Source organism: Pongo abelii, chromosome 8 (genome assembly GCF_028885655.2).
Source record: "Pongo abelii isolate AG06213 chromosome 8, NHGRI_mPonAbe1-v2.0_pri, whole genome shotgun sequence".
Classification (NCBI taxonomy): domain Eukaryota; kingdom Metazoa; phylum Chordata; class Mammalia; order Primates; family Hominidae; genus Pongo; species Pongo abelii.
Genome location: NC_071993.2, coordinates 73,284,622 through 73,310,435, shown reverse-complemented (window position 1 = coordinate 73,310,435; position 25,814 = coordinate 73,284,622). Strand labels below are relative to the sequence as shown.

The following is a 25,814-nucleotide window of genomic DNA, read 5'->3' as shown; positions in this document are numbered from 1 at the left end:
AAAGAGGAAGTCACTGCTTCCTGATGGTGGCAATGTGAGGGCCTGGAGGACACAGAGGGGCTGTGGTCTGCATGGGAGTGTCTTGATCCCAGCCAAATTCCAGGAAGTGGGCAGCACAGGCTCTCCTGGGGAAATAGGCAGGGTGGGAACCTGAGTGACTATCAGTTATCATTCTTGTGTAACAAATCAGTCTAAAACTTGGAACTGAAAACAACATTGTGTCCTTCCTCACAACTCTGTGGGTGGGCTGGGTGGTTCTTCCCCTGCCTGCTCTGGCCTGCTCTCGTGGCTGTGCTCTGCTGAAGGGTGGGCTGGGCGGGAAGGCCCAAGCTGGCTTCTTTTACATGACCAGCATGATGCTGGCTGTGGGCCGGGCGGCCTCAGTTCTCTCTGTGGCCAGTCATCCTCCAGTAGGCGGTCTCAGGGTAGCATTCCAACAAGGGGAAGGTGGAAGCTGGAATACTCCTTGAGGCCTAGCCTTGGGAGTTGCATGTATTAGTTCGTTCTTGCACTGCTATAAAGAAATAACTGAGGCTGGGTAATTTAGAAAGAAAAAAGGTTTAATCAGCTCACAGTTCTGCAGGTTGTACAGGAAGCATAGCGGCTTCCGCTACTGGGGAGGCCTGAGGAAGCTTCCAATCATGGCAGAAGGCAAAGGGGAGGGAGGTATCTCGCATGGCGGGAGCAGGAGCAAGACAGAGAGGAGGGGGGTGCTACACACTTTTAAACAACGAGATCTCATTCACTGTCACAGTAACAGTGCCAAGAACATAGTGCTAAACCATTCATGGGAAACCGACTCTGTGATTCAATCATCCCCTAGCAGGCCCCACCTCTAACATTAGGGATTACAATTTGAAATGAGATTTGGTGGGGACACAGATCCAAACCATATCATGGCATAAGGTCACTTCTGCACATTCTGTTGGTCAACGTGAGCCATAAAGCTGGACAAAATTTTTCAAGAGTAGGGAAATGGACTCTTCCATTTGAGGGAAGTAGTGGCAAAGTCTCATTGTAAAGAGATGGTGCACAGAAACAAGAGGACAAGTTGCAGCCATCTTTGCAAACATTCTTCCACATTGCCCCTAGGCAAGTGATTTGACGTCTCTGAGCCTCAGTTTATGTATCTGTAAAGTGGGTGTCCCTACCTTGTAGTTTTGCAGGTTAGAAATTATGCACTTAAAGTGTTGCCACAGTGCCTGGAGCAATAAAAGTTAGCATTTCTTCTTCTTATTGCTGATGTCTTAGAATAAATAAGGAAACTGAGGCAGAATCCACAGCGGGTTTGTCTCCAGCTCTCTGGGCGCCCATGCCAGGGCTCTTCTCCCTGCTTTCCAGAGGCCCCCTCCTGTCTGGGCTGCTGTCTGTCTGAGCAGAGGCCCCGGGCCTGGGTCCTGGGTCCTGGGTGTTTTTCCAGTCCTCCAGCCAGTCTGATCTTGCAGTTTTACCTCCCTTGTCTCCTCATGACCATGCCTCACTGTCTGCCTTGGATTAATAACTTATTTATGATATGGAATAAAAGCCAGACATCACCTCACTGCGGCTCCTCCGGAGCAGAGCCGGCCTCCCATTCCAGCAAGGGCTGGTTTTATTTTTCTTCCTCTGTGTCTTCAGGCACTGGCTGGAGGGAGGGCGGCCTGAGGGCTGCTTAGCAGGCTGGTGAGAGTGATGGGGGCTGTGCTTGTCTCTCCATCTGCCTTCCAGCCCCAGGGTGGTACAGGCCCAGGGTGGGCTCTCAGTGAGGGCCCAGGAGATTCCACATTCCCAGGCACTGCAGTGGAAAGTTCCCAAAGCATCCACCAGGCCCAGCATTCCATTTTCAGCATGTGGGTCTTGCCCTGCTTTCAAAGCCCTAAAAACAACAACAGTGATAATATTTACATGCTGCTTCATCCTTAGCAGCACCAAGGAGCTCCCTGTCAACATAAGCTCAGGCGCCTGCAGATACCCTTGTGTTATGAAAACCTGCATGGATCCCAGCTCAGCGTACTTTCCACCATTCACCCTGACTTTGGCCTGAGTTGGAGACAGCTGTGGCTGGAAAAGGCTTTGGGGCCCTCTAGCTCCCTCTTCATTTTCCAGCAGAGGAAGCCGAGGCTCAAGTTGGGGAGGAGATCCAGGGTCATGGAGTAGCAGGTGAGTGTCAGGTGTCAGGGCACACAAGGACCAAGGTTCCTGACTCCCAGGCAATGTTCCTCCCGCAGTTCCAGGCAGCCTCTCCTGTCAGTGGAAAGACCAAGTGTATGTGAACAGAGACTCAAGGTCGTAAACTGTGTGCTGTCCCGTGATACGGTAGCCATGGCAACAGCTTCAGAATGATTAATGCTAAAAGTGATTGGTCTAATGGTGGTGGGAGGTGAAGGGGCCTGGGGGTACTGAGTAGAGGTGTTTATGAGGCTCCCACTGTGAGGGGGAGGGCTGCTCAACTTCTGCACGTCATTGTCTTCCCTGAAACTGGGAGGCCAACTAAGAAAAACAGATGTCAATGGCCCAGTTAGTGGGATTTGATGCTCAAACGGAACCTTCTGATGTTTCTCAGACTCAAGTCACCAGTGCTGCTGTTTTATCCATTTTCAAAATATTGGAGAGGGAGCAGGCTGCTGTTATGTACACATTACTTGTCATGGAACATTTAAAAACCCTGCAGTCTAATTTTCTTCTGCTTTCAGTAACACAGCTGATGGGGCAGTAGAACAGGCCCCTTTTTAGAGAAATGTCTGGAGGTGAGATCGTTTGTTAGGACCAGGTTGGTCTGAATGCAAACTCTGTTCCCAATGGGTGGCTGAAGGCCTTTGTCAGCCTTTGCTTTTAAGCCAGCCGCATATTTACGCCTTTGGTCTGTCCAGAAACAGCCTGTCACTTTCCCCTCCAAGCCACTCCCGCCCCCCAGGCAGAGGTTCACATCTACCCCTCAAGGCTGGCAGGGGCCCACACTCTATGAGTTAGCTCCTCCAGCCTGAAGAGGCCTGTGTTCCACAGCCTGGCTGACTGCTGGCCTGGGTGCATCGTGCCTTTGAGGCTTTGTCACTTCAAAATTCATAGTCCCTGTGTAGGGAGATGCTAGGTAAAATATGCCGTCCGTCCCCTAATCCACGGCCACAGTTTTGGGGAAGCGGATCTCTCACAAGGGTGGTATACCCAAGGGAGTTTGTTTTAAGGCCTGACCCAAAGGATGCTTGTTTAGCATGGTTTCATTCCAAAGTCAGTTGCGCAGCATCAACCAGTTCATCCCCCTGAAGCTCACGTCTAGAAAAGGGACAGAGATACCTGGACAGGGATAGAGCACCTGCCAAGAGCCACCACCATGGAGCACAGAGGAGGGAGCAGTGATGGGGTGGCCTTCGAGCTGGGTGGAAGGGGCATTCCCAGTGGGGTGCACAGCAGGGGCAAAGGCACGGAGGCCCACGGGAACTGTGGCTCTGGTACAGAACGGGTCCTGTGTGGCTCCATTGTGGGGATTTTTGTTGCTGGTAATTCTAAAAGGGAAACAAACACAGCATAATAAGAATAACCAGCACTGGGGTGGTGTGAGCCACCTCCTGTCTCTCCCAGATGATGGCATTCGCCTCCCTGCGCTCCCTTGCACCTGCAGTGTATTCGCCAACAGCAGCCCAGGCAGTCCTGTTACAATCCGAGTCCTCCATGGTTCGCGGCATTCCTCCCGGAGAAGCCAGCCAGGCCCTGGGCCGCCATCGCTCCTTCTTACTGCCCTCCCTGAAGGAAACATTCCTCCCCAGGGACTGCCAGGGCCTGCCCCTCAGACCCCTCAGGCTTTCACTCAAATGTCGCCTTCAGAACAACGTCCTTCCTGGCAACCTTATTCACAATTTCCAGCTCCAGTCCTCTCTTCTCCATGGCTCCTTCCATTTGGTATGACACATATTTCTAGTTATTTATCGCCTGCCTCCACCCTGCTGTAGAATGTTAGCTCCATGCAAAGAGGAATTTTTGGCTGTGTCTCCAGCACCTAGATCAGGGCCTTCTCAGTCATCATCTGATGAATGAATGAGTGAATATGTGCTATTGCAGGCAAGGGGTTAGCAGAAGCAAGTTACAGAGACATAGGTGAACGTGTGAAGGGAGGGGGTCTGGAGAGGGGGTCTGGTGGCTGCAGTGTGGGCATTTGTGCTGCTAGTGCCTGGCAGGTGAGCTGTCAGACTGTAGCCAAATCTGGAACCTGTGCTAGTGGTGCTGGTCCCTGGGCAGGGTTAAGGACAGGACCATGCCACCTGTCTGGGGTCTTCTGGCCAATTGTGTTTCATCTGCTCCTTCCACCTTTTGCAGAGGAGACTGGCCAGTGATACCCGGAGGGTCATTGTATCATCAGGAGCCACTTGTGGGGCTAGAGCTAGCCTGGCATTCTCCCATGCTTACCTGCATTCTGGAGGGAACTTGTCTCTTGGCCACTGCCAAGTCCCTCATCAGCAGCTCACGACAGACCTGGCTATGCATCAGATGCAGTGATAAACATTTACGTGCATGATCTCACGTGGTTTAAAACTAGTCAGCGACACGCTGGGCCAGGCTGCTGTAGGGCTCATTCGGAGGGGAGGCCTGGCTGGGACAGTGACCTGTGGGGCCCTCTCTTGGGCCTGCTCTCCACTGCCAAGGGTGCAGCACCTTTCCCAGTGCTGCTCACCATCAGCTGGTGTGCATCTGAGTGGCAGCGTTCAAACTGCAGGGCCTCCACGCAGGGTGCCGCTCCTCTGCTCAGGGCCTGGCAGCCACACCGCCTGCTGGCATTTGAGGGCTGCTTCCTGTCTCTTCATCCTGGAGCCATGGCTGCTGCCAGAACTCAGGGCCAAGCAGGGGCCAGGCAGAGCTCCTTCGCCGAGCTTGGTGGGCTATGGTGGTGACAGAGGAGGAAGCCTCAGAGCCGCGTGGCTCCTGGACACTCGGAAATGGAATCTGAGGGTGGCTGCCGGCCTGGCAAGATCTGCCCTGAGTCTGGCTGGGCTCCAGAGTGACGTGTTTGCAGCAGAAGGCAGTCTCTGAGCACCTACAGGTCCTGCCTCTGGGCTAGGACATCTGCCTGTTGGCGGGGAAGGAGAGTAGAAGTAAAACGTGACCAACCCTCCTTTAAGAACTTCAAGCTGTTGGCTGGGCGCGGTGGCTCACGCCTGTAATCCTAGCACTTTGGGAGGCCAAGGCAGGTGGATCCCTTGAGGTCAGGGGTTCAAGACCAACCTGGCCAACATGGTGAATCCCCGTGTCTACTAAAAATACAAAAATTAGCTGGGTGTGGATGCGCACCTGTAGTCCCAGCTACTCGGGAAACTGAGGCGGGAGAATCGCTTGAACCTGGGAGGCAGAGGTTGCAGTGAGCAGAGATCATGCCACTGCACTCCAGCCTGGGGACAGAGTGAGACCCTGTTAAAAAACAAAAACAAAAACAAAAACTTCAAGCTTTTGATGATCTGAGCAGCTCTGTTCTCCAAGGTGCTGGAGGACAGCCAGTCATCACCTTCGTCATCAACATCAGCACAGGGGGACTCCTAATAATTGTCCTCACTCTCTGCACTATGGACTCCCAGCTTGGATGGCTGTGAGGGCATTGACTGGTCCTTGGCCACTCAGCAGGTCACAGCTGCTCCCTCTACCTCCCAGGCTTCCCCCACTCTGGATCACTTGTGGTCTAGATGGCCCTTGGTCGTGAAGTAAGAGGCGTGCAGTAACCTAGCCAGCTGGACTCCCTCTGTCCCCTCTCAGAGAACGTACTTATTGTACGCTCGTTTCCTCTCTTACTTGCCCATTTCTGGTGTTATGATGAACACACCTGTGCTACTATTGCTCTCTTTATGAAACATGGATGACCACTTAAATGTCCCTTTTCGTGCCATTCTAAATGTCCCTTTTCTTGCCATTCCACGGTTTGAAAGCCTCCAGGGTTTGGATGAGTGGTTCTCAGCCCTGGATGCATGTCTGAATCACCCAGCTAGCTTCCAGAATGCACTGACTCCTGAGCCCCACCCATCGGGTTTTGATTTCATTGGTCTGCGAGGTCGCCGTAGTTTTGTAAATTCCCCCAGGTGATTTTAATGACTATCTAGGGGTAAGAATGGCTGCTGTTGCCTCCTGGAAAGCCTACCGTGTGTCAGGTCAGTAGCTGGGGTCAGGTCTTTCAGACCAGAAGAGCCAGGCGGAGGAGGGAAGCAAAGGAAAAGACCACCACCTGCTGTGAACCCGGCTCCAGGAGGGCCATTTGCCATGCCTTATTTCATCTTCCCATCCACTCTTTGGTTTCAGATATGGAATCTGAGGCTGAGAGAGGGCTGGTGCCGCACAGCTGGGAAGGACCCTGCTGGGATGGAACCCCAGGTGTTTCCCTCCCCAGCGAAGCCTCTACACTACTTTGCAGGGAAGTTGAATGACAGAAAAGGAGGGATACATTATGTTTGTTTCCCTTTTTGGAAGCTTTGTTTAGGGAATGGGAGTTGATTCTGTGTTCATTGTGGTAGGCACACACTCTGTGTAGAACAGGTGTGCCTTTTGAGACGAGGACATCATAGAAAAGTTAGAAAATACCTAAAAGTTTAAAGAGAAAGAAATTGCCTACAATCTCATTGCCTAGAGACAAGTCTCTAACAACTGGGTATGTTTCTGCCCAACCGTTTGTCTGCAGGTCTTTTTCACCTTTAAAATCATCCTCTATCAGTCCCTTTTTGGGGGGATAAGGACTTTTCCCCTTAGGGTGTTCAACCACTGGTATTCTTTTTTTTTTCTTGAGGACTTCTTTCCACTTACAGGCAGGACATCTGGGCATGTGTGGTAGTCCATTTTTATGTTGCTATAAGGAAATATCTGGGGCTGGGCAATTTATAAAGAAGAATTTTAGTTGGCTCATGATTCTGCAGGCTGTACAAGCATGGCTCCAGCACCTGCTTCTGGTGAGAGCCTCAGGAAGTTTGCAATCATGGTGGGAAGGAAGAGGAGCTGGCATGCCACATGGTGACATCGGGAGCAAAAGAGATGGGGGAGGTGTCACACACTTTAAGCAACTAGATTTCGTGTGAACTGAGCGAGAACTCACTTACCACCAAGGAGATGGTGCTAAACCATTCATGAGGGATCTGCCCCCATGATCCAATCACCTCCCACCAGGCCCCACCTCTAACACTGGACATCACATTTCAACATGAGATTTGGAGGGGATAAACATCCAAACTCTATCAGCATGTCAAAGCCAGGCCATAGCAGAGCCAGGAGCTACATACAAACTCTCCTGTGGTTCCAGAATGTCACCCCCAGCACTGATCCTGCGGGCTTCCAGGCATCCTTCAAAGTGACAATGGTGATCATGAGAATCATGGCTGCAGATGCAAACACTAACATGGCCCTCGTGGCATGCTCGGGACCATCCTAGGTGCCTTATGTATGTTGCTTTCTCAGAGCAGTCCTACAAGATGGCTGTGGTTATAATCCTGAAGCACAAGGATGTTAAGTAAGTGTCCTAAGATTACATGATCTGAGAGTGATAGAGCCAGCATTTGAACTCAGGAACTCTCTGGCTCTAGGGTCTCTGCATTTACCCACCACATTGCTTCTCCCCTGAGAAAGACTTTTGCTGTAAATGCACTGGGCTCAGCAAGACCTCAGTAGCTTTTCACCCAGCATCATCCAGGGTGTGGGGCCTGCAGAGGTCATGACCTTGGGAACTGTGGCCGAGTGGTCATCCCAGATAACTATCTCCAGCTGGCAGAGGCTCTCTGCTTCCTGGTGTTTCTTTGAGCCTTTGGCTTGTTGTAGCAGCGCTGATGCTGCTGGTATGGGGTGCCGTGCAGATGTATGTGGCAGAGCGTGCCAGTTGTAGACAAGCCTGGCAGCTTTCAGCCCCATCCTCCAAGAGCTCCTTCTTCCTGCCTGTCCCCAAGGCTGCAGCTCGGTCTGAATCAGCTTTCAGACTTTCTTTGGCTTGGGCCGAAGACTTGGCAGCCCCAGCCTCCAGCAGAGCTCCTGTGGCTTGGGGCTTCCACATCAGGTTTGAATTAGATGAAATCTCAGCGTCGGCAGGCTTTCATCCCAGCCTCTCTGACTCCCGCTTCCGTGGTAGCAGGCAGTCTGTGTGCCACGTGCGTGTCGTCTCTGCATGAGTGTCTGCTGGAGCGCTTGTCGTCTGTGTGAGTCATCCCTTTGTGTGTTCTCCCCGTGCTTGTGTATTATCTCTGTGCATGTTTCTCGCCTCCATGCATGCATGTTATCTTTTTAATTAATAGCTTTATTGATATATAATTCACATACCACGCAATTCGCCCATTTAAAATATGCAATTCAGTGGTTTTAAAAATTATATTCACAGAGATCTGCAATCATCACTGCAGTCAACTGTAGACCATTTTCATCACCTAAAAAAGAGACTATGTGGCCTTTAGCTATTCACCCCCGATCCAACATTACCCCAGCCCTTGGCAGTGACGAATCTACTTTCTATCTCTGTGGATTTGCCTATTCTATTTGTATGAAGACACTTCATACAAACAGAATCATGTAATATGTGACCTTTTGCATCTGGCTTCTTTCACTTGGCATATTTTCAAGGTTCATCCATCTTGTAGCATGTACCAATACTTCATTCCTTTCTACGGCAAAATAATATTTCATTGTATGGCTATATATATATATAGATAGATAGATATAGTTTGTTTCTCCATTTATCCATTGATGGGCATTTGACTTGTTTCCATCTTTTGACTACTAGGAATAATGCTATGAGCAACTTTTCTTTGCGTGGGCATATGTTTTCTTTCTCTTGGGTGCTTACACTTTGGAAGTGGAATTGCTGGATCATGTGGTAATGCTGTTAATCATTGGAGGAGTATTGCCAGACCGTTTTCAAAGTGGCTGCGCTATTTTACATTCCCACCAATGTATGAGGGTTCCAGTTTCTCCACATCCTTGCCAACACTGGTTATCTGACTTTCTGATTCAAGCCATCCTATTTCTTTGTGGTTTGGATTTGCATTTCCCTGATGACTGATGATATTGAACATCTTTTCATGTGCTTACTGCTATTTGTAGATCTTTCTTGGAGAAACGTCTGTTCAGATCCCTTTCCCACTTTAAAACTGGGTTGTCTTTTAATGATTGTGTTGTAAGAGTTCTTTATATATTCCAGATACAAGTCCCTTACCAGGAGAGGAGAGGCCGGTCTCTCATGTCTTTTTGCACCCCCACCTTACCCCCATCAAGCTTAGCAAGCTGTATGTGATTCATAAAGACTTAAGGACATGTTAAGGGAGGAAGAGATCTGGGTCACTTTGAAGAGTCCCTGCAGGAGCCATGGTTCCAGGGTGTGGGGTTGTGAGGGGTGGGGCTGCCTCTCTTACCTGCCATGAATCAGAGACAACAGACCCGGATGGCCCATTAGAGGTTCTGGCCCCTGCAGGTTATGTAGGGTGTTGCTTTCAGCTGAACTGACTGATGGAACCACCAGGGTTGGGGGACTTGAAAAGACCTAGATCACTGAGCCTGTCCCTCCTCCTTGATTTTGGGGTAGAGCAACTGGGAAAAAGGCAGTGTCATTTACTGAGATGGGGAAGACAAGGGGAGGAGTGGGTCTGGAAGTCAAACCCAGAGTTCTGTTCCAAAGTTTGAGATGACCAGTGGAGATCCAGTCTCTATCAAGGAGGCTGTTGGATAATCACAAAGGAATTTCAGGAGGAGCCAGGGCTGGGGATATAAATTGGAAGTCATTTGCAGTCATGCAGTACCTAAAGCCATGGTCCTGGGGACGTGCCAAGGAGAGCTGATGATTGAAGGAGCTATGTGAGACCAGGGCAAAGAAGTGATTGCTGGCCATGGCCATGCGGTGGTCACAGGTGAGCAGTTTCCAGGAAGTGGTGGCTCTAGAAGGCCACTTGGGGTGGGTAGAGGAGAAGCCAAGGGGTATGGAGGTGGTGAGTGTAGACAATGCTTTCTGCTGTGGAGGGAAGCAGTGACACGGGCAGTAGCTGGGCAGGGATGGGAGGTAGAGAGTTTCAAAGATGCGGGACACTCGAGTGTGTTTGGATGCGGATAGGAATGGTCTTGTAGAAAGGAGAGTGTGATGAAGCTGGAAAGGGGGTGCTAACAGCAGGAGCTGAGTCCTTGAGGAGGTGACAGAGAGGTGATCCTGAGCACAGAGTGGGGGGGGCCACATCCAGCCACAGAAGAGGAGAGGGGGCCCAGCTGTGGGAGGACAGTGTGCAGCAGGGTGGTGGGAGCCTTGGAGTATGAGACTGGAGGTGGGGCAATGTTGGGGGTCTGAGCCATTTGGGAGAGCTGGGACACAGACCGTTAAGCTGTTAGTCTTAACAGGGAAGTGCAACAGAACCTCAGCTTCATGCTCACGTGAGGTGAGCTGCTGATTTCAAGTGAGACCAGTAGGCACCTATGTGCACGTGTGGAGTAAGTGGATGGTTGGGTTGAACCAGGGTGGAGAAGCTTCCCTGGGACAGCAGGATAGAGGGAAAGTGGGTGAGAGATTATGGATGTTTGCAAGAGAATTATTGTGCAACTAGACCTAGATGTCCAAGGTGATGAGAAGTGAAGCGAGGATGTAAGGATCACACCTCGGAGGTCCTGATGAACTTTAATAATAACTGGAGCCAAGTGCTAGGGTTGGGTGAGCTGGGCAGTGGGGGAAGGGAAGGAGCCACCTGCGGTCGAGGTTTCTGGGTTGTAGCAGCCCATGTGGTCTAGCCAAGGAGCATGGCTGGCAGTGGCTGGGAACAGTGCATGCAGTTGCAGGTGGCCCTGTTGAGGGGAAGCAGTCACCTGTTGAGGAACCTGGTGGAAGCCAATTCTGATCCTTGTGTGTATCACCCCAGCATCCAGTTGCTGGGTTTTCTTTTGTTTCCTACAGTGGAACAGTTTCAAGCTGGGTTTGTTGGAAGCCTAGAACCTGAGACAGCGCAGCTGACCAAGGGATGTCCGTGGAAGTAAAGCCCTTGTGATAAAAATTCTAGAACAAGTTCAGACCCAAGAATGCACTCTCCTTGGGAGGTGGTGGGATGATTGGCTGAGAGGTGGCCTGCTCTGCTACTTTCTCCTCTGGAGAAGCCCCAGATAGGCCAGCCTTGGAAGGAGAAAGGAGAGGCAGTCGGGCCCACTCCTCAGCTGGCTTCAGTGAAGCTACTATCTTGAAATGGCCCTTCTGGGCATTTGGCAAAGGTAGGCTAGTCCAAGCGGCAGCAGGCAAGGGGACTCAGGATCCCCCTTTTCCAGGGCCTGCAGCTGTCCCCTGAGAGCCAAGCCACTTGCAACTGTCTGGACCCCAGGCCAGGTCCTTGCTCATTGTCTCTGTACCTACCCATGTCTGACACATCTCCGAGTCCTTGGGGATCTCTTCTGTGCTCCTCTTGGAGATCTCTTTGTTGGCTCTGGGTACCCTTGCCTCCCAGTTTACATGCACATACATGCAATTTGAGAATAGGTGTACTTTTATGTACGCATACACATATACGTACTGATTTCAAAATAATTTGGCCTCAATTACCTGCTATAATATTTGGGACCTCATCCTGATAGTAGACAGCTGTGGGTGACCCGCTGCACTTGCTCAGTTGTGGTTCACAGCAGGACACAAGGTGATTTCTAAGCCAGCACTCACCTCCCTAGTTGCCACGTGACCATGTCTTCTTTGGGTGTCCTGGGCTTACACCTGAACTTGGGGGCTTTCCCTGAGGGGAACCAATACTGGAAAACCTGTTAACATGGCCTGGAGGCCTCTGGATGAAGAGGCAGCCGAATGTGTTACCTTTGCAACCAAAACGATGTCATGTTGGAGAATCCACAGTCCTTCCCATCTTCCACCCTCACCATCATTCAGCCACACACCTCCCAGGGAAGGCACCTCAGAAGCAGCCACATTAAAGGGAGTTTAGCCCAGCTGAGAGTGGCCAGATTTGTGCACTGGAGAATTTCCATTTGGGGAAACTGGACAAGGGCCTATGGGTATGTGGCTCAATTGGATGTAATCAATGATTCTTTGTTTTAGTTTTACTGTGTGAAGAACCTTTCTAGTACATATTTCCTATTTGTTTACTGTTTGTAAAAGAATAAGGTATAGGTGGAAATTCAGTATGGCTGATATTTATTTTCCATCCTACCAGAATTTACTTCTCCTTTTTTCTTGATTTTTTTATACAGAAATTTGATTTGATTTTAGCACTTTAAAATTAGCCACCACTTTTCAGAAATATAAACATTCAATAAATTGAGAGACGGGAGTACTTTAATGAGGAGGCGGAGAGCCAGAAAGTTCTCACTGCCAGCCTGTCTATGCTGTGTGGTGCCTGGTTTCCTGGCCACGGCAGAGATTCAAGGGAACTTGGGCCAAACCTCTCATTGTGCAGACAGGGAAACCGAGGTCTGAGGGGGCCCATCTTGCCTCCCAGTCTGGTGGCCAAGCCTGCCTTCCTGTCTTCTCTGTCTAAGAGGAGAGTCTCTGCGGCCCAGGAGGAGCCCAGACCTGGATGAGAGCTGCCTGTCGAGGCCTGGGTAGGATGCGAGCAATGAGACAAGGACAATCTCTGGAGAGGTTCCGCCCTGATCCCTTGGGGGCTGATGGGATCCACAGTCACATAGAAATTTAGAAACTTATTTCTCGGATTACGTAGGACGGGGCTTGGGTCTGGCTTCTTTGTCCTAAACAGTTTACTGGGATGGGGAAAGACAGATCTTTTAACCCTTTCCTGGGGAGAGGCCTAAGGGTGTGGAGGTTGGACCAGACCCAGTGTCCTGGGGGTTCCCATTCTGCTGAGAACAGTGAGGGAGTGATGAGGATGGTCTCTGTAGGGGTAAGAATCCTTGGGGGAGGTCACCTGGGGAGTGGGAGGGACCGTTTCTTTTATGGGCTGTGCCCTGCCCTCCCTTCTCATATCCTTGGTGAGAGGTGTGCTGGCCTCCACGGGAGGGTTTTGCCCAGAGGTGGAGAGTTGGAGAATGAGTGTCCTTGCTCAGCAGGGTCAGACTAGAGGCCCAGGGATTTGCAAGTGGTACTAGGAAAGCAGTGTTTTCTTGCTCCAAGTGGCTCCTGACAGCAGAAGCAGGCCCGGGGGCTGAACCCAGGTAATAGAGTATTGTAGTTAAGAATGCTGGCACTTACTTGCTGGGTGACTTTGGGCCAGTTACTTAACTCTTCTGAACCTCTATTTCCTCGTCTGTGAAATGGATCTAACATTAGTGCCTACCTTATAGGGCTATAAAGATGAAATAAGATAATACATAAAAATATGAGTGGCAGGTACTGTTGTTAATAACAGTGATAAGAAGACTATTTATAAAGGATGGAAGGTAGGGAAGTGTGTTCATGCTGAATACAATGTTAGGAGTGTCCCTACACAGAATCTGTTACATATTGAGGGAGGGAGCTCTCTGTCACTGGAGGCATCCAAGTAAAAGCTAGAGGTCTCCTAACTGGGGAGGTTATCAAAGTATAATGCCTCAGACTGGGACGAGCACGATGATCTTGAAAGGTCTGTAGTCCATGATTGTGGGCCAGAAGGAGGGGGGCGGGCTGGAAGGCAGTGGCTTCATTCTGGAAACTGTATCCCTCATATGAGACACGGAGCCCTGGAGGCCACATGGAGTCACTGGGCTGTGGGGCAGGGAATGCCAGGCTTGAAGGATCCTCTTTGTGGAGCCATTGAACCAAGCCCCAGAATGGGGGAGGGCCTTGACCAGGTGTGTGGGAGGGGCTGAGCAGAGCCTTCCACTTCCTGGTCTGGACAGTTTGCCTCTGCTAGGCAGCTTGAGAGGTGTGATGGACCGAGACGGCGCAGGCCACTGCCTTGGACCAGACAGGTTTGTGTGCCTGTAGCCTGGATGGAGCAGTGGCCTCTGACTCATGCTGTCTCTTGCTTGCTTGTTCCAGGGGCAGGAACGGTCCCTCTGGGTATCAGACACGGGTGCAGAAAGGGGGATGGGATAAATCATGCAGGGCTTGGCTGAGACTTCATCACAGGCCCTCACGGCAACAAAGCTGTGGTAGGCCTTGGAGGTGTGTCCCGGGCCTGGAGCCACCAGCTGGAAGACAGGCCTCCCGTGGGGAGTTCTGCAGGCGTACAGCGGCAGAGGCCCTTGGATTTGGCCACCACTTTTTGTCCAGGTTTGGGCTCAACCTCTGTCCCTGAGCCTGAATGTCCTGGTCCCCTCTCCACACTGTCCTTCCTGCATTTCCATCCTCACCCGGGGGTCCTTCCCCTCTACCTGGTATGCTCTTTCCTTCTTGGGTTGGTTTTTTTTTTGCACCCTAACAATTTCTCCCTTCTGCCTGCTGTGGAAACCTGGGCTGACAGTCCCTGGGTGACCATGTGACTCTGCCTGGATGGGACTGTGAAGGGAGAATCTCCTTGTCTCTGGTGGCAGAGAGGAGATGTGTCTGCAAGGACAGGGGACATATAGCCTGTCTGGGAGAAGGGAGGATGAAGCTGGTGTAGGGGGAGCTGAGGGGAGTGGTGGCAAGAGTGTTGGGCCTCTCACTTCCAGTCTTAGCCCCTGCCTAGGTGTGTCCTGGGGCTAGTAGCTTCCCCTTCAGGCCAGGGGGTTTGAGTTGAATTTCTAATCCTTGCAACTAGGAACCTGATGGATAGTCATCCTTCAGGACCCACAGATGGCACCTCCTTTGGGACACGTGTCCACACTTTGTCATAGCACCGGGCAGGACGTTGGCTGCCCTCGGCTCTTGGGCCTTATTTTTCCATTTGTCCCTGCCCATAGGAGGCACACAGTAGGTATAAAGTCAAAGTGCTCTGCATGGATGCATGTATGCTCAGTATAAGGTTTGACGTTGACATTTTAACAAGCACACCAGAACTTTTGCAGACAATTGAGTGTTACCTGATAAAATGGTTACAGGGAAGCCTCAAATTTGTTCCAATAATGCCATTTTTCCCTGGAACATTTCTTGGCCTCCTGATTGGGCCTGTTTATGAAGCCCAGAAGGCAACCATCTTGGTTTGGCTCCAAAATGATGTTTTCTGTTTGATCCACAGAAACAGCTAGAAGGGGCAAAGAAAAGGTTGGCTGCTGCCGGAGGCTTAGTGGTGGGTGTTCAGTCGGACTTGGAGGGGGCTCCTAAGATGCGGCCTCAGAACAGGAGGAGGTGGGAAAATGGGTGGAATAGAGTTGTGTTGTCACTGGAGTTCCAATTCAAATGGGGAAGGTCCAGTGAATTTATAAAAACGCTTTCTTCATTCACTGCTTCGTGTTCACAGCTGCGCTCCCAGTCCTTGGTATGTAGTAGGCACTCAATAGATCTTTGTCGAACAAGTGAAGGAATTCAACAAATATTTATTTGCTAAATAATGCCTACTATTTTCCATCCACTGCAGTAGGTGGGCTGCTCTTGGTACTTTGTAGGATGACGTGGTGTGTGTGCGTGTGTGTGTATGTGCACATGTGCATATGTAGACACACAAACACGAACCCACATCTAGTTGTATGTTTCATTGGCCCCTGTGATGACCGCCTTCACTGGGGGATAATAACACATTTGCTGGACTTTGTCAACATATTTTTTTGTTTTTATTTCCAAGGCCAACACCTGATTTTTTTAAAGGGAATATTTGATGTAGGGAAAGATTAAAAACACTCACTCCTGGCTCATTTATCGTGAATGAGCATTAGCTGCCCTCCTCCCTGGCCCCCAACCCCCATCCCGCCATGTGCACACCCACGTGCTTTCAACCTGAAATAACAGCGCTTCGTATTGGAGTGGGGGACAAGCACCCACCTTAGGGATAATGAGCCTTTGCCCCTAGGATCTTCCCGTCTGCCTCTAGGTAAAGCCAAACCCCTGTGATGTGCTTCGGGCTGGAGTGCAGTGCCTTAGTGTGTGTGCATGTGCCTTATGGCAGTGGCTTTTGTGCCTCTGCTTTTTATAAGCAATGGAAGCTCTGATGTAATGAAATTTTATGTAGAGCCCCATGGATAGACAACACTGTAAAAGTGGACCTGCTTTGCTGAAAGGAGGGTGGGCCCGTTTGCTCAGCTTTCCTACCACCTCCTCCCACTCTCCTGCCAGGGCCTCATAGAACATCCTGGAATCCCAGGGCTCCTCAAGGCCCTGGAGGAAGAGCCTGCAAGCATGTAGAGTCACATATGTGCATTCACAGATGCTCGCCTGTCGGCTGTACTGTGTGTTCATGCCTCTTATTTCTCTCTTCCCTGCTGCTTGCCGTCCCTGGTTCAGGCGGGCCTCATCCGCACAGACAGCACCGACTTCTTCATTGAGCCTCTGGAGCGGGGCCAGCAGGAGAAGGAGCCCAGTGGGAGGACACATGTGGTGTACCGCCGGGAGGCCGTCCGGCAGGAGTGGGCAGAACCTCACGGGGACCTGCACAATGAAGGTAGGCTGTAGGTAGGGGCCTGTGCGCTGCTTCTCTCCCTACCTCTGGAGTGTTTCCCGGTAACTTCTGTCCTTAAGCTGTCCATGTCTGGCCTCAGTCTTCTTATCTGTAAAATGGGACTGGGCCACATAGACCTGCTGTACTGGCAGAGAAACCCCATTGCGTTCTAGGAGCTGCTGTAATTGGCTGGAGCTAGGGGCCAGAGGAGTCACTTGTGTCCTGAGCTGTGGTCCCTGGGACTCCAGAGGTCTCCGAGGAGCTCACCATTGCTTCTCAAGGCTATTTCTGAGGCAAGGCAGAAGGTAGAATGCCTGCAGTGAGTTCTTCCCCCCTAAAATCTACTCAACCCTTGGGAGCCACAGGAAGGGAGTTATTAGGGCACCCGCAGGGAGGCTGCCTGGTGTCTGGGTGTCATGGTCAGCTGTGTGTCCCATAGACCATTTTACAACCCTGCCTTCAAGTCTGTCTACTGTGTGACCCTAGGCAAGTTACCTAAGATTTCTGAGCCCTCATTTTCCTCATCAGTAAAGCAGAGATGATCCATGTCTACCTGTAAATGTTATATGTAATGGTGATGGTATCTATGAAAATCCCAGTATAGGGCTTGGCATGTAGTAGGTGCTGGATAAATGGCAGCTCTCCTTACAGTATTATTAAGGGTAACTGCTGACATGTTAGGGTGGGAACCCCCTGAGGGAAGGGGCGTCCCTGAGCCCAGGTGACCAGTGCAGGAGCCTACACACCAGAGGCACTCAAGACTTATGGTTGGGCAAATGAAACTGGATGTGACAGGTGCTGGTCCTGGGCCCGTGGTCAACTTCACAGTGTCACAAAGCTCCTTGGGCCAAGAGATGAGGAGGCCATGGGTGAAATCTGGTTATGACTGGACCACATCCTTGTGCCAGCTCCCTGTGGGACTGGGCCTGGTGTGAGAAATGCCTGGAAGCCAGTTGTCCCCACAAACAGTGCATCCGTTGAAGCTCCAGTCGCTCTCCAAGTATCACTCATAAGAGAAGCTGTGGCACCGGAGCCAGAGGATTCTGCAGGCCTAAGGTGGGGAGGGCAGGGCTGGCGGGGCCTCTGAGCACTGGCATGGATTTCAGGGCACCCTTCTCTCCACCAGGATTGAGAAGAGGGATGAGTCTCCCCTGGGCTCCATTTTTTTAAGGACAATTCTGAATCCAAAGACCATAAGGTCCCCTCTTTTAGGAAGAGACGCTGGGGAAGTCCAGCTCCAGAGCTGTGAGCCTGGAACCAGCTGCATCACCAGCCACCATGGTGGGCAGCTGGGGAGCTGAGACCACTGAGCACACGGAGCTGGAGTTCAGACCTAGAGAAATGTGGCTGCGACTCTTGCCCCACACCGGGCTCTGGGGCTGGAACTCCAGTGAGGCCAGGCCCTGGTCCATCTACGGGCCTTCCTTAGAAAGACCAGGGGCAGGAGAAGACTTTCTTGGAAACCCGCGACTTGTACTTTTATTTGAAGGCCGGTCGTGGGGCTGAGCCCAGTGTGGGGAGAAGCATTTCTAGGCGTGCCTGTCTCCATTTCACACGCTTGATTAAAGCCGGAGGCTTCAGCTCAGCTCTTTGGGTCTAGTTTTCGGCACACGGAGAGGTGCCTCGGAGGCCTGGCCAGGTACTCAGAGCCTGCTTATCAGCCAGCTAAAGGCTTTTGGGGAATCTCCCTCAGGCTGGGGACCTCCGCATCTCCAGCTATCCCCATCCTCCACAGGTGTCCCTCCCCTTGGTTCCTCAGACCGGGGAGTCTCCTGGGTCTGTTCCTTTCTCCCACCCAGGCTGGGGGGCCTGGAGGACAGATGCCAAGTCTCCATCTCTGTGTGATTCACAGCAGCAGGCCTGTCCCTGGCGGAAGGAGGGCAGGGAGGCATCAGAGACTCCACTACATGAGTTTGCTCACTGGGCTGAGGCTGTGGAGGGGATTCCAGCCCCCTGCTCCACTGTAAGGGAGTCTGAGGTGCACCAGTGGACCTGGAGTGGAGGGGACAATTCCTCTTGGCACTCAGTAAGGCCTCAGCTGCTGCTTCCTGAAAAGGGCATGTGTGGACCCACACACTCACACCTACCCACGCACTCTCCCACACACTGACACCCACGCTCACAAACACAGACCCATATACCCACACTCACCCTTACCGGCACACACCCATGCACCCACACTCACACATGGACACATATCATCCATACACTCATGCTCACACACTGACGCAAACACACGCTCACAAACACACACCCATACACCCACACTCACACATAGACACACACCACCCATACACTCATGCTCACACACTGACACAAACACACGCTTACAAACACACACCCATACACCCACACTCAAACACTGACAAACACATACTTAGACCCACCCGCACTCACACACCTGCATACACACATACAGACCCCTCTATACACTCATACACTCTCACAACCCCACATCCACACACTGACACCCCCCTACATACTCACACACCCCTTCACACACTCGCACACTCTCAAACACACTCATACACACACATGCTCATATACACACACACTCATATATACACACATCCATGAATAAGCCCCAGAGAAGAGTTAGGTGATCCTTTCCCAAGGCTCTGGTGAGAAATTGAACCGTTCAGAGTCCAGGGGCAGGAATTCCCGGTGCTGGGCCACCAGGCTCGAGCTGGCCCTCACCCCGCGGCCCTGCCTTGGCCCCTGAGGCTGTGTCCTGGATGCTCTCCTGCTCCTAACGCTTCCCTCTCCTATTTAATCCATGGTCCTACTCTCTGGAACCCCGTTCCCACCCCCAGTTCCCTCCTGAGGACACGAATGGGGTAAGTGCTCCTGCAGCCAGAGCTCCGGCTCTCCGTGGGGCTGCCCATGCCAGGGCCGCCAGCTGGGCTGGGGCTCAGGGCGGCTGCTTTACAAGCAATTGAGATAAAATTCACCATTTTAACCGTTTTGAGGCATACGATTCAGTGGGTTTTTAAAACTGCATTCACAATGCTGTGCAACCATCACCTCCATCTAATTCCAGAACATTCCCGTCCATTAGTTGTAGTCACTCCTGTTTCCCTGCCATCCAATGCCCCCTGGCAACCACTAATCTACTTTCTATCTTTCTAAATAGGATTTGCCTATTCAGAACATTTCATGGAATGAAATCATGTGGTATGTGCCTTTGGTGCCTGGCTTCTTTCACTCAGCGTGTTTTCAAGGCTCATCCATGGGATCGCCTGTCTTGATGCTTCTCTCCTCTTTATGATGGAGCACTAGTCCAGTGTGTGGACATGCCACATTTATTCATTCATCTGGTGGGCACTGGGGTTGTTTCTATCTTTTGGCTACTATGAAATGCTGCTGTGAACTTTCGTGTGCAAGATTTCATGTGAACATACGTTTTCAATTCTCTTGAGTACATACTTAGCAGTGGAATTACTGGGTCACATGGTACCTCTAGGTTTAACTTTCAACTGTACTTTCAAAGCAGCTGCATCATTTTACATTGGCTTGGGGCTTCTTGGATGGCTCACGGCAGCTTCCCAGTGGCTGGTGGGCCCTGCTCTGCCCTGAGGGTTGTCTGCTCCTGTCATCCTGAAGGATGAGGGACCCACAGAAGAGGGTGTGGCTGGAGCCCCCCACAGCATCCAAGGCTGATGCTGGCTGGTCTTCCCCGATTCCCCAGAAAGTCTGCAGAGAGAGAGTTATGGCTGTGCCCTGACAGAGTGTGGTCATGGCTGGGGGAGGCCTGAGTTTACATTCTGGGCTGTTGTCATGAAGCTGCTGTGTGACCTAGGGTGAGTGGGGTAACCTCTCCAGCCTTCCTGTGACAGGCCTGGCAGGGAGGGCTCTGAGGGATCAAGTGCGGCATTCCACTCGCAGGGCTTACACTTCTGAGCACGGCCCATGCATTGGGGGTGACTGTTAATTTTTCTCCCTGCTCCATGGAGAGAGCCTTGCGCCTTCCCCTCCCCTGCCGGGGGCTGCCCTCCTCTCTCCCAGGAGTTTGGCTGTGGGCTGCTGCGCTTGCCGTTGGCTCAGACACTAGGGCCACCAGAAGCTGCCTGCAGTGTGAGCTCAGAGCGGCACCAGCCTCAAGGGTAAGTGAGGGAGAAACCCACCCGAGCCCTGCTCACCAAGCTGTGTGTCCACCCAGAGGGCTTTCCCTGCCAGGCCAGTGGCCACATGTTTTTCCAGCTCTTAAGTCTAGGGCTTTGTTCCTTTGCACTATAGCACCACTCAGCAAAGAGGAGATACAAACAAGCGGTGGCACCAAGCCCTGTGTGTTCCCTGTTACCCATCCTCAGATCCCCATTACCTGAGCAGCCATGTGGATAGCAGCGTAGAGGCGGCTTGTGTCTCTAAAGAGGTTCCCGTGGATGCATCCATGTGCATCACCCACGTGTGGACAGGGTCTGCACGCACTCGCTCCCATGTGTAAAATAAACAATCACAATGGATTGTGCAGGGGCAGGGCCCTCTGCCCCCTGTGCTGAAGCGGGTTATCTCCTGCTCTCTGTTCAGCCCCAGCTTCAATGTCCCCTCCTCAGGAAGCCTTCCCCAACAGGTCTGGATCTCCAGTGGGGTGCCTTCTCTGATCAGTCCTGCTGTAGCCTTTGATATTCCTGTATTGTTACAATCCAATTTCTTATTTGTCCCTTCTGTTAGGCAGTGGGCTTAAGGGCAGAGGCCCAGCCTTTATCACCTACCCACTGTCCATCCATTGACTAGTACGGGGCCCCTCCTGCTGCCACACCCCTGATACATGCTGAGGATATTGTGGTGGCCTCTTTACATCCTCAGTCCCAGCCTCCTATCTGGGGAGTTCTCAAATAACTGTGGGTAAATGAAGGTTCTTAGAAATTAATGGTATGAGTATCAAAACTTCAGAGTGAGATGGGGGGAAAGTCATTAAGAGTTAAGGCTCTGGAGCCTTCTTGACAGACCCCAGCCTCCTGTCCTGCCTTCTTAGCTTTCCCTGCGAGTCTCCATGCAACCTCACTCCACCGCCCCAGCAGAGTGTACTCTATCTTCATTCAGGCTGTAGCATAGATGTCTGACAGCGCTCAAGGTGTTACCCTTCTACGTGGCGGCATAGATGGTAATGTTTCAAAGCATGGGCTTTTGATTCAGACAGACCCACATGAGAAGCTACTTAACATCTTTGAACTTCAGTGTGTTCACCTGTGTAATGGGGACAACAATCTGATAGAGTTGTTGTAAAGATTAGACTAGATTGGATTGCATTAGATTAGATTAGAGGTCAGTAAAGGTAAGGCCCAGGGCCAGATATAGCCTGGCAGCTGTCTTGTAAAGGAAGTTGGATTGGAACACAGACACACTCACTCACAGTCTTATCTGCGGCTGATTTTGTGCTTCAGTGGCAGAATCGAATGGTTGTGACCGAGAATGAATGACCCCCAGAGCCTAAAATATTTATCTGGTCCTTTACAGAAAAAGTTTAGTAACTCTTGGATTATATAATACAAGTTAATAAATGCTATTTTGCTTTTAGCCAAAAGGGCAGAGCAGCAATGGTGAAATTTGGGGTCACTGACAGTTCTTGGGTGGGATTTGAGAGGCTCAGTGCTCACAGGAGTATCCCGGAGTTCCTCAGAAGCCCTGCGGAGGCCACAGTAGCCCCATGACTTTTCTCCTTTATGGAGATATTGCCAACTTTGATTTTTACAGCAACCCTGTGGGTTAGAGATAAAGGGTGGTTCATCCTCATGTTATACGAGAGACGATGGAGGCCAGAGAAGCGAGGGATTGGGCCTGGGACGCCCAGAGAGATAGGATGAGTGGCTCCTGGAACCCAGGCGTTCTGCTCTGGGCCAGTTCTCACCCCTTTGCTACTCATTGCTTCAAAGATTTAGCAGTGCCCTCGTGGCAGGAAAATGGCTCTTGCCCATGAGTTGACCTAGTATGGAACAATCCCTCATACTACTTTACTTATAGAGACAGGGAAAGGGGTGCCAGTGATGGGGCCAGAGGTGGGTGGTGGGCAATGTCACAGTGACAGCCCCTCCTGTGGGTTGGACCTCACTCTCTTCTTGTCTTGGTTCCAGCCTTTGGCCTGGGAGACCTTCCCAACCTGCTGGGCCTGGTGAGGGACCAGCTGGGCGACACAGAGCGGAAGCGGCGGCATGCCAAGCCAGGCAGCTACAGCATCGAGGTGTTGTTGGTGGTGGATGACTCGGTGGTTCGCTTCCATGGCAAGGAGCATGTGCAGAACTACGTCCTCACCCTCATGAATATCGTGAGTGTCCATGTGTCCTAGGACTTGGGGGGAGTGGGGTGGGGTGGGCCCCAGTGCTGATCCAAATGGAAGTTTCTGGGGCCTGGTATTTTTCAGGTGGACCTGGGGAAGTCATTGCTTGCTCCTTAGCCCAGCAGGCACACCCTTGGCAGCCAGGTTTGATGGTGTAATGAGCCTGAATTGGCCTGACTCGCGTCCCAGGCTGTGGCCTGATCCCAGCTGTACATACCTGGGCTGAGGTGACCCACCAGGCCTCCTGCGTTGGAACCTGTGGACAGTGGGTTCTGGACTTGGAGACATTCAGAGTCAGGGTCAGGCATGGCCTGGATCCTTGCTTGTGTTGGAGTTGAAGGGACTCTTTTGGGACTCATCATCTGGAAAAAATGCCCAACCCCAGGCTGGGGAGACTGGCCAAGGAGCTGTCAATCTGTGAAGTGGGTCCTGAGACCCTGACATAGGCCTTGGGTGTGCACAGACAGGCAAGGAAAATCAGGGATGTGGGCAAATTCTAAGACTGCATTGAAGCAGAGAGCCCGTGCCCTCAGCTGCTGCCTGTGGCTGTCCTGCAGAGATACAGGACTCTCGTCACAGAAAAGCTAGTTTTTCAAGAAAAGTCAGAAATGTAGTTTTTTTTATAAGTGTTTAAAAAATTTCATTATGGAAAATTTTAATCCAGATATTTAAGTGAACATTTCCAGTTGTTTTTTTTTTTTGAGACGGAGTCTCGCTTTGTTGCCCAGGCTGGAGTGCAGTGGCACAATCTCGGCTCACTGCAAGCTCCGCCTCCTGGGTTCATGCCATTCTCCTGCCTCAGCCTCCCGAGTAGCTGGGACTACAGGTGCCCGCCACCATGCCCGGCTAATTTTTTATATTTTTAGTAGAGACGGGGTTTCACTGTGTTAGCCAGGATGGTCTCGATCTCCTGACCTCGCGATCCGCCTGCCTCTGCCTCCCAAAGTGCTGGGATTACAGGCTTGAGCCACCACGCCCGGCCTACATTTCCAGTTTTTAAATGTTAAAAGAGAAACCCACTGTGGATGCCAAACAAAACACACTATAGGCTACAGGTGGCCCCGAGTGAGCATCCCTGGGCTAAAGGGGCAGAGACAAGGAAGAGCAGGAGGGAAAGGAGGGTGAAAGCATAGGGCCTTTGTCAGGGTGCCTGTGGCTGTGTGGTTCTGGGAAAGGATGGGGACCTGTCTGGGTGAGGTGAGACCCAAGGTAGAAATAGTGCAGGCAGGGGCCAGATGCTGGGGATGGGGGCCGGACCCTCAGCCCTCCCCTATGAAGTGTAGTACCAGAAGCAGGTGACCCATTGGGATAGACCCCAGCTCAGCATGGGACACTGTGCAGTCCAGGCCTGGGGGAGGTGGGCAGTGGTGCACAAGGGAAAATGCCACGTCAACAGGAGGCAACAGGGCAGGTGCCCTTCACCTCTGAGCCTCTGCAAGGTGACCAGGTTAATGGCTCATCATAAACATTCATCTGGAACACCAGAGCTGAGAAAGAAGATATGTACGTGGTGGGTCCTGAAGAATTTGAGTGAGGCCTCTTTTGAAGGCCAAAGCTTCCAGCCCCTGCATGGGCCCTCACTGGCCTTGATGTTAGGGCCCTCTGCCCCTAGGCCTGCCTGGAGAGGATAAAGAGGTTGGCTAGCTGCATGATCATACAGACGGAAAGATGACTGCAGCATGCCAGGGCCGGGATAGATTCACCTTATCCTCAGTCTAACATGGGCAGTGCTGGGAGGCTGTAAAGGATGTGTAATTGATTGTGCTGCAGCACTAAGAGGAATATTAGTGAATCGGCCAAGAGCACACAGTCTGACTCGGCCCCTTCTTGTCTTTGTGACTTTGGGGGCAAATTACAAAGCCTCTGGAGTGTCTCTTCTGCACTTTGAAAGCAGCATTAACAGTACTTACTACCAGAGGTTTTGGGGAGGATGAAACGAGCGCACGGCGCAGAGCATGGCCAGGCAGAGCATGCGCTGTCAGTGGGTGGTGGTTGGTGATAATAATGTGACCTTTGTGAAGTGACTGATCATGCATTTCTGGGAACGGGACAGTTGATGGGGAGAAATGTCAACCCCATGTCATGTCAGTCCCCTTGGAAACATTGGTAGGGTGCTGCCTGGGTCCATAATCTGGCTGCACCTTTGACGAGGTGGTCACTAGGGGGACAGCCCCTTAATGTATCTGGGACCTTGGGCAGGGGACCTGTGTTGCTCAGGGATCCATAGGATGCAAATGATGAAAACCCAACTCAATCTAGATTAAGACAAATGCGGTAATTTCTTGGTTCATGGTCAAACTGGGGGAGGGACAGGTTGGAGCCAGTTGTAAGAGTAATTGGAACTAGAGGAAGTTTTCAGGTTCGCTTCTCTGTCGGTGACATCCTGATTCTCTCTGATCGACTTCTCTACCAGACGTTCTGGCCACTGACAACACGACGCTGACTCCTATCCCCATCCATGGCTGGAGACAAAAGGAGTTTCCCCTCTGGTTCCCAGGCAAAAATCTCCCGAAGCAGGACTCTGATTGGCCTAACGTGGGTCACATGCCACTCTTTGGGATGATCACTACACGTTAGAGAGGGAGAGCATCAGTGCTCCAAGGCTGGAGAGCGGTTAGACACAGCCATGGCCGCTGGAGAAATTGTTCTGAGCTGGCCAGGCACCCCAGTTTGTGTCTGCTACAGTTTAGCCCCTTAGAGCCTCTGCTTTTTCATGATAGTGTCTGCTCTTGGGTTTGTGAAGATTTAGTATCCAGGGTATCTAGCACATGCCTGGCACATAGTGGGTACTCAAGTAATGTTTTCTGTCATTAGTATTGTTACATTGTTTGTTTTTGCGTGTATAAGTTGTTCCTTGCCTGAGTTTGGGAAGGTGAGTTCCCTGAGGGGAGGGGCTTTGTCTTTTTAGGAAACCCAACAGCACACACAGCACAGGGTCTGAGACCTGAGAGGTGATTGGTAAACGTGGAGGTGAATGGTATCTACCAGAGAAGTGGGTGGCCGGCACCCATTGAGATGGCAGCAGGAGAGAGCAGCAGAGTTCTGTCTGCAACGTCAACATCAATAAAAGAGCAGGAGCAGAGATCAGCTCCAATGACAGGAGCCCAGGGAGCGGGTGGGAGGCTAGAGAATCTATCCCTGGCCGCCCCTGTGTGTGGACACGTCTTCCATCCCAGGAGCTTAGCGTGTGGTTTTGGACACAAAGGGCAAAG

The 25,814-nt window shown here is 51.5% G+C and overlaps 1 protein-coding gene across 2 annotated transcripts in view; it reads left to right on the top strand.

Annotated features, from left to right (window-relative positions):
- ADAMTS14 (ADAM metallopeptidase with thrombospondin type 1 motif 14) overlaps positions 1-25,814 on the top strand; it is an 87,086-nt gene that overhangs the window by 10,960 nt on the left and 50,312 nt on the right. For both annotated transcript variants that reach the window (XM_054522525.2, XM_063727627.1), the window contains exons 3-4: positions 16,175-16,331; positions 22,400-22,590. In XM_054522525.2, coding sequence (XP_054378500.2) covers positions 16,175-16,331; positions 22,400-22,590 — 348 coding nt within the window. The remainder of the gene's footprint in view (positions 1-16,174; positions 16,332-22,399; positions 22,591-25,814) is intronic.